The 17,585-nt window shown below is 39.1% G+C and overlaps 1 protein-coding gene across 1 annotated transcript in view; it reads left to right on the plus strand.

The window, feature by feature from the left end:
* The first annotated feature begins 444 nt into the window (after positions 1-444).
* MEGF9 (multiple EGF like domains 9) overlaps positions 445-17,585 on the plus strand; it is an 83,195-nt gene continuing 66,054 nt past the window's right edge. The window contains exon 1 of the mRNA XM_027616244.2: positions 445-1,170. Within this exon, the coding sequence (XP_027472045.1) occupies positions 582-1,170 (589 nt within the window). The 5' untranslated portion in view covers positions 445-581. The remainder of the gene's footprint in view (positions 1,171-17,585) is intronic.

A 17,585-nucleotide genomic window follows, 5' to 3' on the forward strand; every position in this document is an offset into this window, starting at 1 on the left:
AGCCCAGTCTCCACCCGAGCCCGGGTGCGGCGCCGGCGCCCCATTGTTCAAGAGGGCGGGGAAGCTCCCGAGAGCGGATTCCCCGCCCCGGGTCGCGCTAGCCGCCCAGTGGAGCAGACGACTTGGCCCGGCGTTTGCCGCGCGGAGCGCGTCCTTTGTCTGCTCCGCGTCGCCCGATGCCCGCGGCCCGCGCCCCACTCCTTGGGCAGACAAAGCCGGGGCTGCCGCGAGCCCGAAGGGCTGGAGAGGGGCTCGTACCACCCTCCTCCCGCCTTAACACCGCCCCCTCCCCTCGGCGCCCTCTGATTGGTCCGCGGAGCTACAAAGAGGCCGGGAAGCGGGAGGGTCACGTGGGCCAGCGTGGCCTTCTATTGGCCGGGCGAGGCTGCCAATCGGGGAGGGCGGGCTGTCCGCGCTCTGCCGGGTCGCTCCCTCCGCGCTGGGGCCCGCCCGCGGGGCCGGCCGCCTGTCAGAGGGAGGTGGCGATGGTGCGCCCGGTGGCGGTGGCGGCTGCGGCGGCTTCCCTAGTCCGAGTGCAGGGAGGAGAAGATGACTGACCGACCGACTGAATGACTGAATGAATGAATGGCGGAGCCGAGCGCGCCATGAGGAGCCTGCCGAGCCTGGGCGCCCTCGCCCTGTTGTGCTGCGCCGCCGCCGCCGCCGCCGCCGCCTCAACAACCTCGGCGGGGAATGTCACCGGTGGCGGCGGGGCCGCGGGGCAGGTGGACGCGTCTCCGGGCCCGGGGCTAGGGGGCGAGCCCAGTCGCCCTTTCTCTAAGGCGACGACTCCCACGGCCCAGGCCCCGAGGACCGGAGCGCCGCGCACTACTGTCCACCAGCCCCTGGCTGCGTCCTCGTCAGCCCAATCCCCGGAGACCACCCCTCCTCGGGCGACGGCCGGACCCAACACGACCACCTTCCAGGCGCCGCTCAGCCCCTCGCCGACCGCCCCTCCGGCGGTGGACCGTACTCCGACCACCCCTCGCGCGACAACCAGACCCGCGCCGACCACCCTCTCGACGAGCACTGGCCCGGCGCCGACCACCCCCGTTGCGACCACCATCCCGGCGCCCACCACTCGGCTGAGCCCGACCCCCGAGCTCCCCGGCGGCAGCAGCGTCCCGCCCACCCCACCTGCCACCGAGGCCCCCTCTCCCCCTCCCCCAGGTGAGTCCCCGCGCCCCTCGCCGGCTGCACCCAGCCCCGCGACTGCCTCCAGGGTTGGGCTAGTGCCCGGAATTGATCATTCTTCGCCCCAAAGTTTCCCCGGATTTCGACTCCCAAGGGGGAGGTCCGAGCTCCAGCTCGCCCGCACCCCCTTCCCCAATCTGGAAAGTCTTTTGTCCCCCCCTGGGCTGGGCTTCCCCGGGAGGGGGGCGGCTGCGGTGTGGAAGGCATCGCATCTCTTTCCAAACGGGGCTTTCTGGCCTTTGTCAGAGACCCTGAATGGGCGCAAACTTTTGGGTTCGGTTCGTTCACCCTGCCTCTCCGCCTGGGTTATTTCGGGAAGTTTGAAAGCCAGAACCTTCAACCAATGGGTCAAAAACTGAGTATAAGGGATTCCTTCCAAAGCTTCTGTTTCCTTGTTAATTTCTCCGTGTGTGTGTGTGTGTGTGTGTGTATGTATAATGTGCATATAGATATAATGTGTATTATATATGTATATATATGATGTGCACGTGACAGGTGGAAGAGGTAGTGAGGATTTTGTTTACCACAGTAGGACAGACCAGCCGAGGCAAAAAAAAAAAAAAAAAAAAAAAGACATTGTAATCCATGTTTCCATGTTTTCCCTGCAAATAAGTGAATTCAGTAGGTCATTTGGGACAGGTGTGTATCTAGGTTGAGCATGCCTATAAATTAGGTTAAATCCCTTCCTTGCACCATTTTTTTCTTTCTTTTACAAGGTCAATTGTAAAGGTTTCAATTACAAGGTCAATATGTTTGGACAAATACACAATTTAAGCAGGGATGCCCATTTTTTCCCCTTTAAGTTAGAATGTTCAGTTTGGAGGATGCTGATAAATGCTAGTATCTGTTTTGAGTCCACATAGAAAATAGGCTCTTCTTCCTGCTGATTGAAGTCTTCAAGCAAAGTTAAAGACAACTCCTATTCTTGTCTCCTTTTAATCTAAAGTGGGCCTGGAACTAAACAAATAAAAACTACCTTGTCAAGACATTAGACAAGAGTTTCTGAATTCCTTTGCCAAAGTTGGGCTGGAGATTTGTCCAAACTATTTGCCAAGCTGTACTTACATTAATGGATCTCTGACCTAATTCTTAGGCTCAGTGATTTGCTGTAGAGTCAGGTATGGACTTTGGACTATAATTGAATTTGTAGAGTTTTCCCACATGATTATGAGTCTTAATACAGTTTTGAATCTTGGGTTGGAGCATGGCATTAACATCAGTAGGAATGCAGATTATTCCAACCATAAAAAGCTAAGTTTGCATCTCTTCTAGCTTGAAGGAGTCTATTAACTAGCTGGATTTTAACTGTAACCTTTTTTGGCTTTGGTATAGAGAGATTGACATATTACTAAGAGACAGGAAGCATAGTGGTTGAGAGTATGGACTCTGGAGTCCATTCTTAGGTTTGAATCCTAGCTCTGCCCCTTATTAACCCTGTAATCTTGAGCAGGTCACTTAACCTCTGTCAACTGTGAAATGAAGATAATAATAGTACTTACTTCATAGGATTGCTGTGAAGATTAACTAAGTTAATACATTTATGGTGCTTAGAACAGTTCCCGGTCCAGAATAAGCACTTTGCGTGTGTTAGTTATCCTTATGACTACAATTTTTTTGAGAAACCTAGTAGTAATGTGATGATTTCTTAGTTGTTGTTGTTGTAGTAAAATATAATAGAAAAAGAATGAATTAAATTTTCCAGAGTTTGAAGCACACAGTAGCATTTAAGAAGTAGCAAGATCACTCATTTTGAATGGTTAGTATATGATAAATAAGTCCATGTAATTGATATTATTTTAACTTTATTATTTTTGTATTGTTATTTTTAAATCACAAAGTTAACCTTTACTTCCAAAAAAATACAAGCAACCAGAAGTCTACAAAGGAAAAAATGAAGGTCACTCCGTTACTGCTTCCTAGTTCCAGTTAGTGCCTAGAGCTTACTACTGTTAACAGTTTGATCTCTTTTCAGACATTTTTCTGGACGTATATGAACATACATACATACACAGTTTTTTAAAAAAATAGTTTTTAAAACTCAAAATACTTCTACACATACTGTTCTACAACTTGCTGTATTCACTTAACTATATATTGGGAATTTTTTTTCCACGTCCATACTTAAGATCTACCTTATTCTTCTTTTAACAGTTGCATTTTTTGGTATAAGAATAATATAATTTTTTAAACCAATTCCTTATTTATGGACATTTAGATTGCTCCTGGGATGCAGTTTAAAAAGCACAGAGAAGAATGTGTTCTTGTTAAGCCGATCATGGACATATTCTCCAATACTTCAGCTGGAGTTTCAAAGAATCCAATTTCAAGTGAAGTAAAGCTGGATTGATTAAAATGTGCCATCTGAACTGTTCAAGGCTTTAGTAACTTCGTGGACTAACATATACCTATGTCTATCATGGTCTTTGGGTGACAAAAGTTTTAGAAGGGTGTCCAACTTTGGTAGCTCTTCTGTGTCTTAAATTTAACACAGTTCTTACTTTTTTTGTGTGAATTCACTATGGATTGCCTATGTCTAGTTCTTAGCAGCTGAACTGAAATGAACTTTGTGGACCTGTTGATACGTAGTTTTGGCTTTATAGTGTGATGTAATCAAGGATGGCCTATTTATCTGAGCATGGGTTCCAGTCTACTTCAAACAGTACACAAATTTCTTTGACAGAAGGAAAGCTTCTAGCTGATCTTGAGAGACCTAGTTTGACTTGCAGAGTTGGATTCTCTGGCATTTGGGAAGATGGTTGTACTGGGTATTTTATTTTAATGTTCCTGTAAGGACTGAATGCCATTGATAATATGTGATTAGATGGGTCTTCTAGCTGCTCTTTGATTTAATAAGAATATCTGTCATAGAGGTCTAGCTGAGAGCTCTTGCCTGCCCCTCAATTAGGGCCCTCTTTTGTTTATAAGGACACCGATCTGCAAACTGAAACTAATTGCCCAGCAAACAGGCACTTTCCTCCCACAGACTTGGCAAAACATTTGGCTGATTGGTTGGCTGGGTAGGACATTTTAAGAAGAGTTAAGGAAGAGGCTCTGATGCCAGAGCATGGTGGTTACCGGCAGTAAGAGACTAAGGTGATGACAAGTGTTCGATTTTTTAAACTATCGGCCTTTAGGGCTAGATAGGACTTAAGCCACTACCTCCTAGCGTGGCTCTACATTTTAAGAAATACTTCCAAGAGTTAGCTGAAATCTTTCTCTCTGTTGTTAACACCTACTGGTTCTGGTTCTGCCCTTTGGAGCCATGTGGAACAAGTCTGATCTCTCTGTGCCATGATAATTCTTCAGGGGTTTGGGGATAGTGATCGTGTTCCCTCTGAGTCTGGACTAAATAACTTTAGCTCCCTCAACTGTTCTTTATGTGACATGGTTTCACATTCCCTCACTGTCCTCTTCTGGACTTTTTCAGTCTTTCTGCGTCTCTCCCAAAGTGTGGAGCACAGAGCTCAACATAATGCTCCAGATATGCTCTAACTAGCTTGCGGTGGAGAGGGCAGTTACCTCGTTCCTTCTGGATGCTATGCTACTGTTGATGTAGTTAGTTCCTAATCACAGTAGTGTTTTTGGCAGCCACATTATGTTGTTGACTCATTGAGTCCATTAAGATAGCTAAGCTGTTTAAAAAAAAAAAAACAAAACACGTACTAGATGAGTGTTTCTTCATTCTGGACTGGGAAATTCTTGTTATTTTCTAAAGTATGAACCGAGACATTTGATGTATTGTGTTAGATTCAAGCCAGCCTTTTAGATCCGAAGTCTGTTAGCATACCCCACCCAGTTTATTCACATGCACCCACAGGGTGTTCCTATAGACAGAGTCTAAGGACAAGTTAGAGCAGGTTATTCTTACCTCATAGAGGAGAGTAAATTTATGGATGATAAAATAGTTTGGAAGGGAAGGAGTAATAGTTTAGTTCTCAAGGGTCTCTTCTAGCTTAAAAGTTCTGTGATGATTTGGTATGCATGATTCAGGGTACATTAATGCCCCCAAAGAGCTTTAATCATTTATTTATGATCTAAATTAAGAGCATAGGCTTTGTTTAAGCAAACCTTAGAATTTAGAGCTTGAAAATTCTGACTAGTATAACATGTAAATAAAATATCATGAATGGATTTTGTTTGAAAGGAACATTCTGGGAAAGCAGGGCCCTTCTAACTGTACCAGGTAATGTTTTCTTTTTTCCTTTTTTTTAAAAATTTTATTATGTTATGTTAATCACCATACATTACATCATTAGTTTTTGATGTAGTGTTCCATGATTCATTGTTTGCGTATAACACCAGTGCTATACGTGCCCTCTTTAATACCCATCACCAGGCTAACCCATCCCCCCACCCCCTCCCCTCTAGAACCCTCAGTTTGTTTCTCAGAGTCCATGGTCTCTCATGGTTCGTCTCCCCCTTCGATTTCCCCCCCTTCATTTTTCCCTTCCTACTATCTTTTTTTTTAACATATAATGTAATTATATGTTTGTAACATATAATGTATTATTTGTTTCAGAGGTACAGGTCTGTGATTCAACAGTCTTACACAATTCACAGTGCTCACCATAGCACATACCCTCCCCTATGTCTATCACCCAGCCACCCCCCATCCCTCCCACCCCCCACCACTCCAGCAACCCTCAGTTTGTTTCCTGAGATTAAGAATTCCTCATACCGGGTAATGTTTTCTTCATCCTAAAATCCTCTGCTCTAGGTACAGAGTGTTATTTAAGAAGGTATTAGTTTTAGGGACATAGAAGTTGTTCAGGCTCCAGAGATAATGTAGGTCCACTATCTTTTATCCAAAACCTGTGGGGCTGGATGTGTTTCAGAATTTAAGTTTTTTTTCTGGATTTTAGGAAGTTAATAAATGTACCCCAATGAAGTCTGGGGCAGCATCCTATGATCAAATACATGAAGATATTTGCAGCAAAATGCATGTATATTTACAGTGAGTGGGATTAATAAAGATTGTAAATAGCCTTGCATATGTTTGGGTCAGGTTTTGCTGCCAGATGAGTTACAGAAAGAATTTTGGTTTTTGGATCTCCTGGTACTTGGCATCAGGTCTGAAGGCTTATGGACCACTGTAACAGTAATTGCAAACACATACCGTACTTACTATGTTCCAGGCAGTGTTCTGAGCACCTTACGTATATCAACTTACTTAATCCTCACAACAGTTAGGTACAATTGAGTTAGATACTATTATTATCCTCATCTTACAGATAAGGAAACTGGGGCTCACAGAAGCCCAGCTATGGCAGAACCTAGATTCAAACTTAGTCATTCTGATTCCAGAATCCATATTATTGACATTTAAGGAAACAGTTACATAGAAGAGAAGGAAACCATTTTGCTAAAAATTATTGGTCCTTGGATACTAATCTGAGAAAATTTCTACTGTTCTACTGAGTGAAGTTACTCCCTTCACTCTATTGTATGCTATTCATTCACCTCTTTGAATTTTCTGTTTTACAGTGTTTTACAACTGTGGTTTTAAATTGTAGTTCTATAAAGTATTCATCTGTTCATTCAGTCATTCACAAATATTTCTTGAATATCTCCTAGGCCAGACACTGTGGTAGGTCTGGGGTTACACTAATGACATGGGACTTACATTCTCTTTAGAACTCTGAGTCTCTTAATTCTTATTTACTAAATACTTGACTAATATTTTTATTATGAATCTTTAAATTTTGACATATTAAATATTTTACTCACATTATTTATTGTTTAGCTCTTCCTACTGGAATAAATGCAAACTCTGTAAAGGCCAAAAAAAAAAAATAAATTGTAGTTCTAATTCTTCCTTTGATTAGATTTTAATATGGTCTATGATAGAGAAGTTTACAGTCTTTTTAGGGCCAGGCCCAGGGACTTCTCAAATTTACTGTATCTTATTTCTGGCCTAAGTGCCTAGCTTTATGGAGAAATTCCTTAGTCTGATTTGTTTTTGGAATAGCATAGTTAAACTCCATAACATTAGTTTCAAATCTTCTGAATTATGACCCCAGGAAGCCTTCTGGCTAATTGAAAATTTACACATTGAAATAATCTGACTAGGTCTTTTTATCTTGATTTTTTTTTAAGACCCATTAAATTAAAGTGTGCATTACTTTTCATCTCAACATTTCTAAACATGTATATATTAACTTCCAGACGTCCTGGCACCCTTATGAAAAGAATGGAAAAAAAGTATCACGGTACTGTTTTTACTGATGGGTAAATTATGGGTAGAGAGATTACTGCTCTAGGGCACTTAACAGATCAGAAGAGAATAGAAATATAAGATCTTGTTTAGCTGAAAGACAGTGTTAGATGATATTTTTAGTTATAAAGAGCTTTAATTCATGCTTTTTGCCTTGATCTTGATTTTTGTTTATTTACCATAGATGGGATATAAAAATCTTTATTACTAATGTTGAGATTATGTTACAGGCACCTCTTCTGTGGTCACTGTCTCTCTTCAAGTATGTATTTTGGTTTATCTGTTTTTCACTGGAAACAACTACCCAGACTACACTAGTAACTTTGAAGGGAGATTTTTGAAAATTGTGATGAAAAAGATAATGTTTGGACACATATGTGTTTGGATCACAGTAAAGGTTTATTCAAAAAAATTATCCTTGTAGATGTCTCTTCTAAGTACATGTGATAAATTTGTGTCAAAATAATCCCTGTGGTAATGCTACTGTTTCACAGATAAGCATTATTGTCAAAAAAACCTTTCCCCATTATTTTTTCTTCATTAAGAAAACAAAACAAAACAAAACCTTTCCTCTGTTCTCCTTGCTCATTTTTTCACTTTAAATTCCTCTATATATCCCTCTCACTCTCTTGTCTTTTATTCTTAGCCCCATCCATTCTTTCATGTTCTTTAAGGAATCAAATTATCCTCTCTATTTAACAATTTACCACTTTGTCCTCCTTCAGTGCCTCCTCGAAGCCCAATTTTTCCAAGAAGTCTTTCTGGAGGAACAAAAGATGTCCTTGAAGATGGCCTGGTAACAGGGTGCAAAGGGTTGAACACTTTGCACTCTGAACAAAACCTGTCTGTCTTTCTCTGCGTCTTTGACTTTTTCCCTATGGATTTGTTTTTAGTCTATTTAATTTAGATTATTAAGCCCATTTGAGAAGAAGTGTCATAATTTATATAGTATTCAGGACATGGTCTTAGTTCTCTCATTATGAAAATAATGAGAGAAAAGTTTTTTCTTTTTGCTCTGGGCTCTTTTTTTATTGCCCAGATTTTGTCTGTCTGCCTGTTTTTCTTTCTTTCTCTCTCTCTCTCTCCCTCTCTTTCTTTCTTTCTTTCTTTCTTTCTTTCTTTCTTTCTTTCTTTCTTTCTCTTTCTTTCTTTCTTTCTTTCTTTCTTTCTTTCTTTCTTTCTTTCTTTCTTTCTTTCTTTCTTTTGAGGAACAATACAGAAAAAAACTGTCATAACAGAAGTTTTCTGCTTCAAAAAAATTAAGTACTTTGAATAAGTAGCAAATTTATTTTTCTATTTATAAATAAGTTGTTTTTATTGGGTAGGTGGATTTGGGTTGCATACCAATATAAAAGGTTTAATTTGATTGAGAAACAAATGTTTGATCTTTTGAATGACAATTTCCTTTGTAGAAATCTAATTAAAGTTAATAGTGAACAGAATGCTTCTAATAAGTAACAAGTATGCAGCACTTTACAGTTTACAAGGTGCTCTTAGAGTCTCCGAGACTGTGACATCCATATTTTGTTGAGTTCTGGGAATTATATGAGTGAATAAAGGCTTAACTTCTTTCCTCTGTTAGTACTTTTATTGGTGAATATTGAGCAAACCTTTACAGGTTTTTGGTGGGTTTCACATTTGATATTTTGTATTTCAAACTGTTGCCTTTTAGGTTTACTTTGTTGAATATAAATCTTTGATTTTGCTGCCCATGATTGCAGGATGGAAAAATGATATTTGAAGATGAGGATTTCTTTATATTTTCTTTGCCAGGCACTCTGTGGGGCTGACTGTTAAGGAAAGAGCCCACTAGTCATTGAAAGTAAGTGTGATGGAGATGACAAGGTGAACTACAGAACTTGATTGGGAAGGCTCATGTAAATATCCTTTTTTTCAGATTGATATATTATTTACTTTTTTTCTAGTGTAGAAATCTGTTTGGAATTATCTTAATATACTATTTCAGGTGTATTGCCTCAAATCAGTGTGTTAGTAGCACAGAGACTTGATACTATCACTTCTCATTTCAAATCTAATATTTGACACTTTGGCCAGAATAGTAACAATGTTAGCTGAGCACATATTATTACATGCCTAGTTGCCTATCAGGATTTTTTTTCCATATATCATGTCATGTAGCTCTTCGACAATGCAATAGTTCGGTATTATTATCCTTACTTTCTGGATGGCAAATACAGAGATTCAGAAAGGTAAAATAGCTTATTCAAACACATCAGGCTTATAAAGTTCATGAGGGCAGGGATTTCTGTTTGTTTTGTTCACAATTATGTCCCCAGTGTCCAGCCCAAAACAGATTCTCAATAAATATTTAACGATTAAATGAGTGAAGAAGAGGGAAATGGTTTGTTGCTATACTATACTCACAGTGTATTCTTGGGGAAAATAATGTAATCTCATGGCCTTTTTCCTCAGTTTAGAAATGAACTTTTCTCCTTCTTTTACCCTTTACTCACAGGAATAGTATGAAACTTACTTAGGGCAAGTGGGGTTCTTTGAGATCTAGCAAATTCTTTGAGATCTAGCAATTAATCATTTAGTTTTTCTTACCTAACTTTGTTCCTTTTGTTTATCTTAGTAAAGGAAGAACAGTAGTAGGCAAATGAACATCTGAAGACTTTTGTGGAAAGAGTAGCTAAGTTGGAGAAGCTGAGCGTTTGTCTAAAGCCATGGGACCCAATGTTCTTTATCAGTTCTCTCACCAGTTCTGTGATCTTGGGCAAGGAATTTCATCTGTAAAACGAGAGAGGTAGACTAGATTTGTGGTTTTTAAACTGTATTGTTCGGCGGGACCTGTGGTTCCTCAAATGTGTTTGGGAGCCAGTATAGGGACTGAGGAGGCCAAGTGGGTCCACTTCTGGGCCCTCCTCCCAACCCTCACCTCTCACCCCTACATCATGGTCCACACTTGAATCAGCTCCACTCTCATTTGGTTTATATACTGGCTTTGTTCTTTTAGTAAAGATTTTTGAAATAGGAATTCTTCTACTCTAAACTTCTGTGATAAAGAAATTATGGTAATCTCTGAACTATTATGCAGCCATTAAAATGCTTACATTATGTTTAGTAGCAATATACGTAGGAAAAGAAAAATATACCAAAATGTGAAGTGGCTAAAGCTAAGTAATGGGATTATGGGTCATTTAAATTACCTCTGTGTTTTTCTGAATTTTCCAAGTTTTTTTTTTAATGAATATATCCAATTTTAATTTTAAAGTCATAAAAATAAATGAATAAAATGGAAAAAAATGAATAAAAAGTTGTGATAAGCTTGGTAAGCTTTTATTTATGTGAGATCAAATCAGGTGATATCACCAGGGCTAGCTTAATTTTTAATTCTTGACATCGACTCAGCAATTTTGATCTGCATCAGAGATATTTGCTCTCATTGAGTTGCAGTTCTGGAGAAAATAGATTACTGAAGACAATACTCAAGAAAGGAAATGATTCCTGAGGCCTGACAAATCTTAAACATAGGGTAGGATCAACATATCTTAAGATTTGATACCTCTAGGGGTCATTTAGCTGAGATCTTAGCAAAAGCTGAAAACGGAGCTGGGTCTTTATCCATATCATTCTGTTTCGGAGATGTAAAACAGGCAACTAAAGTAGTTTAGTGAAATATATCTTGTTTAAATTGTGCAAAATTTGAATTCATAGCATTGTTCACAGATTTTACCAATAGAAGAGCTTTGATTATTTCTTCCTTTAAAGATACAGAGCCTCCAAAATTTGGTTTCATTCTGTCCATATGTTTTGCAATTAGATCAGATGGGATTGCTTTTAGACTGGTAATATAACAGCTGTTCTATATGATATCCTTGCCAGGGAGACAGTTAAGCTCTGAGGGAGGGGGGAATTTATTCAGTTAGGAAAAGGAATGTATTCTGCCTAGTCATAAGGAAAATGATAGAGGTAGGAATATTTTCAATCTGGCTGGAGAATATTAAATAACCCTGCTTAGTAAATTGTAGACTCTAGATAACTCATTTTTGTAACTTTTGTTTCAGTCTTAGATGCTTCCTAGAAACTGGCATATTACCAGGAATCTTACTAGACTTTTATTATTTATTTATTTATTTATTTTTTAAAAAAGATTTTATTTATTTATTTGACAGAGAGAGACACAGCAAGAGAGGGAACACAAGCAGGGGGAGTGGGAGAGGGAGAAGCAGGCTTCCCGCGGAGCAGGGCGCCTCATGCTGGCTAGATCCCAGGACCCTGGGATCATGACCTGAGCCGAAGGCAGACACTTAACGACTGAGCCACCCAGGTGCCCCTAGACTTTTATTATTTATTTTTAAAAACCGAGTGCTTTTACTTGATGTATGTGAGCAAAAACAAGAAATTAGAGTAGCATTGTTAATTATAAGGAGAACATCATATTCTCTAGTTCCTTTTGATTTTGGAAATGGTTTTTAAAGGTGTAATCCTTAAAAAATATTCTAGGGAAAGTTTAGATGTTGTCATCTCTGAAGGAGATTGGATGAACTGAGTAGCTTTTAGGTTCTCTTCAGTCTCATCTATAATTTTTGGGATGTTATGTTCAGTTTGGGAAGCATTAATGGAAATAATAAGGAAAAAGAAAGGATGCTTGGTATTTCAACCAACTTATCCTGTTTTATTTGTGGATTGAAGTTTGATTAGAGGAAGGCATTGGACTTTTTCTGCTGTAGGTTTCTTGTTTGATTTTATAGTCATTATAATCCTACATTATGTTTTTACTTATTCATTCTGTATGAACTGCATTAACAATATAGCCCCACCATCCATTGATGTTGTGTGGGTTAATGAATAGTTATAAAGTGTACCAAAAACACAAAGCAATCTAGCTGTTGGGTATTATTATACTGAATTGTTGGTATTGCCTGCAAACCTATCCTGTTCAACTGGTTTTAGTTTCTAAGTTAGTTTGTTGCTTCAACTTGTCCACAAAGGCAGGGCTGAATGGTTTAGCTAATCAGTAGAAAAGCAGTCAGAACTAAATTCCAGTCTGTCTTTCTATTCACTTTGTATGTTCCTGAGCACGTTTTTTTAAATGGCTCTGTGACTTAGTTTCTCTAGCTATAAAATGAAGCCTATTCCTTACTTCCAGTCTTCCAAGGTTTTTGAGAAGTCTCACTTCGCAAAGTGGGCTTTTCTCAAATGCAGTGGTTTATAGAATTCAAACAGTTTTCTGGTATTCTTTCCTGATTACACGGTTCATACTAGCTTATATTATAATGTGAACAAGATAGCTTTTGACTAAAGAGAACAAAGAAATAAACAGATGCATTTTATGTGGCTTCTTTATGTAAAATATATTTTTATACTATTTTATAATTAACATATTTGTATAATTTATAGACCATAATGGTATTTTCCAAAGTTTGGGATGCTTCAGTATTATTTCTCTTCACATACGACCTTGAGAACATAAAATAATCTTTATCTAATATTAAACTTATAAAATAAATGAGTTGCTCTTTTGTAGATCTTTAATATTAGTTTTGGTTGAGCTATTTAGAAGGGATTCACTTAACCATTTTTATGATTATAAAAATAATATATATTCATTTTAGAAAATGTAAAGAAGTGTAAAGACAAAAACTAAACCCAGATAACTATAAAGTTAACATTTAATGGTAACTACGGAATTTTTTACATCTGTATTTACTTTATCCCCTTCTTTGCCATTGAGATAATTCTATATGGATGTATTGCTCTGGTACTGCTCTTAAACATATTTCAAATATTTTAACTTTTTAAAAAGAGACATCTTTCAAATGAAGTTGAAAATAGTAGAATTGGTGATATTACTCTATTAGATGCTTCCTAATAGTTACAGAAAAAAATAACTAAACCATAAAGCTTTTTATCATTGACTGAGTTTAATATTTAATTACTGCATACATTGCTCCATTTCTCACAAATGGATCTCACAAACGAGATCACTTATTTTTTATGAAAACAGATGTGTGAGTTGGGTTTAGCATTCTTCTGAAGTCAAGTATATGACAAATTAAAATGGGAAATAATTCACCACATTTAAATTATTTGTCATATTACCAAAAAGAATGTGAATCTATTTTGAATGGAGATCTTAGATTCTGTATGACGCTTTACTTGAGTACTTTACTTGGTACTTCTTGTCAGAACCAAACTAGCGACTATTTCTCATGTGTCTGTTCCAGCCCAAGCATGACTTTTGTTGGGTTCAAGTGGCCCTCAAAAGCCCAAAGCAGTCTGGAACCAAGCCAGGCATTTGATATTTTCAATTCTGTGATGAGGGAAGTCAAAGTGCCCATCTGCCTGGCTCAATATTGCCAAAAAAGGCCTGGGTGCTGTGCTAAAGAGTATGACAAAAAAATGGCTCTGGCCTCCAGGAAACTGATATCTACCTCACATAATGATCTCTGTTCTCTGAATTTTGTGAAGAAAGGCCTGTAACGTTTAAATCAAAATAGGAATGAACCATAGTGTTATTGAGAGGATTAAATTAATGCATGTCAAAAACTTGATTTAGTAGTGCTTAATAATCAGCACATAGTAAACATTCAAAGTTGGCTATCATTATTATTAATATTGTTTTATTATCTATTCAAAATGTTTAAAAAACAGCAGAGAGAACTTTGTCAATTCTAGATTAATAAATTTACCAGCTTCCCTGACATGGTCTGTAGACTGGCAAGACATTGGTAATCAGGAAGATTTGCACATTGTCACAGATCAACCTTTTCTAACAGGTGGTTCTAAGGTACAGGTAGGACCAATATGCTTGAAGCAAAAGGCTACCTCCTGTCCTATCAGAGTGGCCTAGGTCGAGCCAGAATTATCCTGTGCCATGTTGCCACATACACAGTAACGGTACCACTCAGAACTGAGCTGAATGGAAGCTGTTTTCAAAAAGCAAATGCAAAGATGGGACCCTAGGGAATCCCTGAAATAGCCATTGTCCAGTCCTGGCAGATGTTTAATCCTCTGGGATCTTTTGTAGGTATTGAGCCCTAGCCACAAATGACAGAGTAAAGTGAAAATAAGACTGGGGCCTGTAGAAAGACATGACTGCTCAATTTTATATTGCTTGCACGTTGATATTTTTGAAAGCGTGCCAAATACAACATGCACATACACAGTACAAGTCACATAATCTCCCTGGGCTTCTCTGTCATCATCTGTAACGTGAGTATAACAGTGCCAACCTAATAGGGTTCTTGAGTGTTGACCTAGAATTCAAACCCAGCTCTGTCTGACTTAAAAGTCTGTGCTGGTTTTTGCTTTTGATTGAACTATGCTGCATTGCCAAAGCAGATGGGAGTAGCAGAAATGAAATAAAGCATTCAGTGGATAAGAACACATTTTGGGTTCTGTTTTTGTCACCTTCCCTAGCATCCCCCAGCAAGCCCATACATTGTCCTTTTCAGCACTCATTCTGAATTGCACAGTGACTCTGGTTTGATTTCAGTAGGCTACTGGGAAAATCAAAATTAGATCAGAGAGTCTTTCTTGGAGGTAGATATGGGTGTGGAGTAAGGGTGGAGAGAGGAAGTAATGATGGAAATTAGATGAGACTAAACAGGTAGACAACCATGATAAATGGAAAGCAGAACTGAACACTAACTGTAAGACTGTCTAATCAGCACCAGAAGGATTAGTGCTAACAGAGACAATGTAATGCTTATTAACATTTGGCAAGAAATACCACATACTGCAAAAATGGTAGTATTGATTGTTTTTGACTTGACAATAAAGCCTTTCATCTTTAACTTAATATGTACTCTAGGTCAAGATGCTGGTGCAAAACAATATGTAGTAAAAAGTAGCAGGTGATATTTGATTATATAAAAGTCAGAGAAGAATCTTAGACTTGCAAATGTGGTTCAAAGTTCTACTGGTCACCTGAGGATGCAGTCCTCCTTCCCATTTTGTAAACTTCCCTCCTCACCCAAAGGTTAATTTTCTCTCAGATCAGACAAAGGAGAAGCTATTATTTCAAGTATAGACCTAGCCCCGTCTGATCCAGTTGCAAGACATATTGACAAACGATGTATATGCACACTTTTGGACAGTTTGTATTTATCAGAAAGAAATAGGGTGCCTGGGTGGCTCAGTCATTAAGCATCTGCCTTTGGCTCAGGTCATGATCCCTGGATCCTGGGATGGAGCTCCGTATTGGGCTCCCTGCTCCGCGGGAAGCCTGCTTCTCCCTCTCCCACTCCCCCTGCTTGTGTTCCTGCTCTCGCTGTGTCTCTCTCTGTCAAATAAATAAATAAAATCTTTAAAAAAAAAAAAAGAAAGAAAGAAATCGCTTCAGTTTGTATGACATCAAGACTCAGTAATAGCAATGTATATTACTACATCCTACAGTGTACAAGTACAGTGGTCAGGTTGAGCTATACAACTGGCTGTGGAGGATATATATACAATGCAAAACCTGGTTATATCATTCTCCTAGTTAATTTAATATGATGTTTATACTTAAATATAATTCTCCTATTTAATCACCATAAGTGATCCCAGCCCATCGCTCAAGTTTCTTAATATGACATGTAACTTCTCCATAATCTGTCTTTGTCCTCATTTCCTACCACCCCTCTCCTTGTGCTTTAAACGCCAGCAGAATCAAATTGCTTACATTTTCTCCCAAATACCATGCTTATTATGATCATCATTGTTATTAATAAAGCAATCATGTGTGGAGGTCTTGTTCTGTATCAGATATTAAGAGCTTTAAATGAGTTCTCATGGCCTTATTTAATTCTCAAAAGAACCTAATAAGAAATACGCACTACTATCCCCACTTTGCTAAGCAGGAATCAAGGCTTTGAGAGTTTGAATACACTGAGCAAGGTCTCATAGCTAGTAAAATACAGAACCTTGATTCAGGTTCAACTCTATCTAGCTTCAGAGCCTCCTCTCTGAATCACTAAGCTAACTACCTGGCCTCCTGTTATTTTGCTTATACCATTCCCTCTGCCTGGATTCTCCTGTTCAGTTTTAATAAAGGCCTTAATTATAAGCAATAAAAACCAATGCTTGCTGATTTAATCAGAAGTGGAATTTATTAAAAGGATATGGCAGATTTCACAGAATCTCCAGGGGAACCAAATTCAGGATGTGGAACTAAAGATAATGCTCAGTCGTGCCCCAGGGAGGTCCACTGAATATGCCACTGACACCACCACTGAGTTAGATGCTGTTGTTTGCACCCTTGACACTAACATTAGGTACTGGGTATGTTGTAATAGCAAGTACTGTTGCCACTTGTCAGACTGTAACCATCTCATCTACCAGAGAAGGGGCCTCATGCTCATTCCTTTGAATCTTTAGTTGCTAATTCCAAGTGGAGGGTGGATATGATTGTTGGAGCCTCAAACACTTGCTCAAGCCCTGGATGCAGGCGGGGGTGGGGAGCGGGGAAAACAATAATCTGGCATTATGAACCTTTGTGGTGGGAGAGCCAGGCTTCTTTCCCCAGATAGGAAGGAGCAGATACTAAAATAGTGGGAAATTATACAATGATACTAGCTGCCAAAAACAATGACAGATGTCTACCACATCCCTTTCTTTCACCTGAGAAATCTATTTGTCCTTGAAAAACATCATCCGTGTGGCCTGCTATACTATTGTACCTTATATATTCTAGTATTACTATATATATCATATCTTATGATTACTTGCTTTTTAAAGATTCTTGTTTTAAGTTTTAAGTATTACTCGTTTAGGTAAATGATTCCTCTATATCTTGTTGTCAAGTAGCTTATAGGCTGTTTTACTGATGTCTATACTCTCTAGCATCTACTTAGGATAGTGTTGAGCACATAGTAAGTACTCAATAAATATCTGAACTGAACGGAAGGGTAATCCTCCTGCCCACCATCACCAGAATGTAGGTTCCATAAGGGCAGAGATTTTTGTCTTTGTCTCTCTTTCTCTTCTTTTTTTAACCACTGTATCTCCAGAACCTAGATTAAGTCCTAACATGTGGTAGGTCCTCAGTAAATCTTTTTACAACAAATGAATAATCCTAAATAATAAATTATTTATTTCTGGGAATAACACTGTCAGAAAGACCTTTGAATGTGAATGGCAGAGTCAAAGCACTCTGGCATAATTTCCAACTAGACCACATACAATGTGTGGCCAGAAATGGCCTTATTCATCTCTGGTTACCCCTTCC

This window comes from Zalophus californianus, chromosome 13 (assembly GCF_009762305.2).
Source record: "Zalophus californianus isolate mZalCal1 chromosome 13, mZalCal1.pri.v2, whole genome shotgun sequence".
Classification (NCBI taxonomy): Eukaryota; Metazoa; Chordata; class Mammalia; order Carnivora; family Otariidae; genus Zalophus; species Zalophus californianus.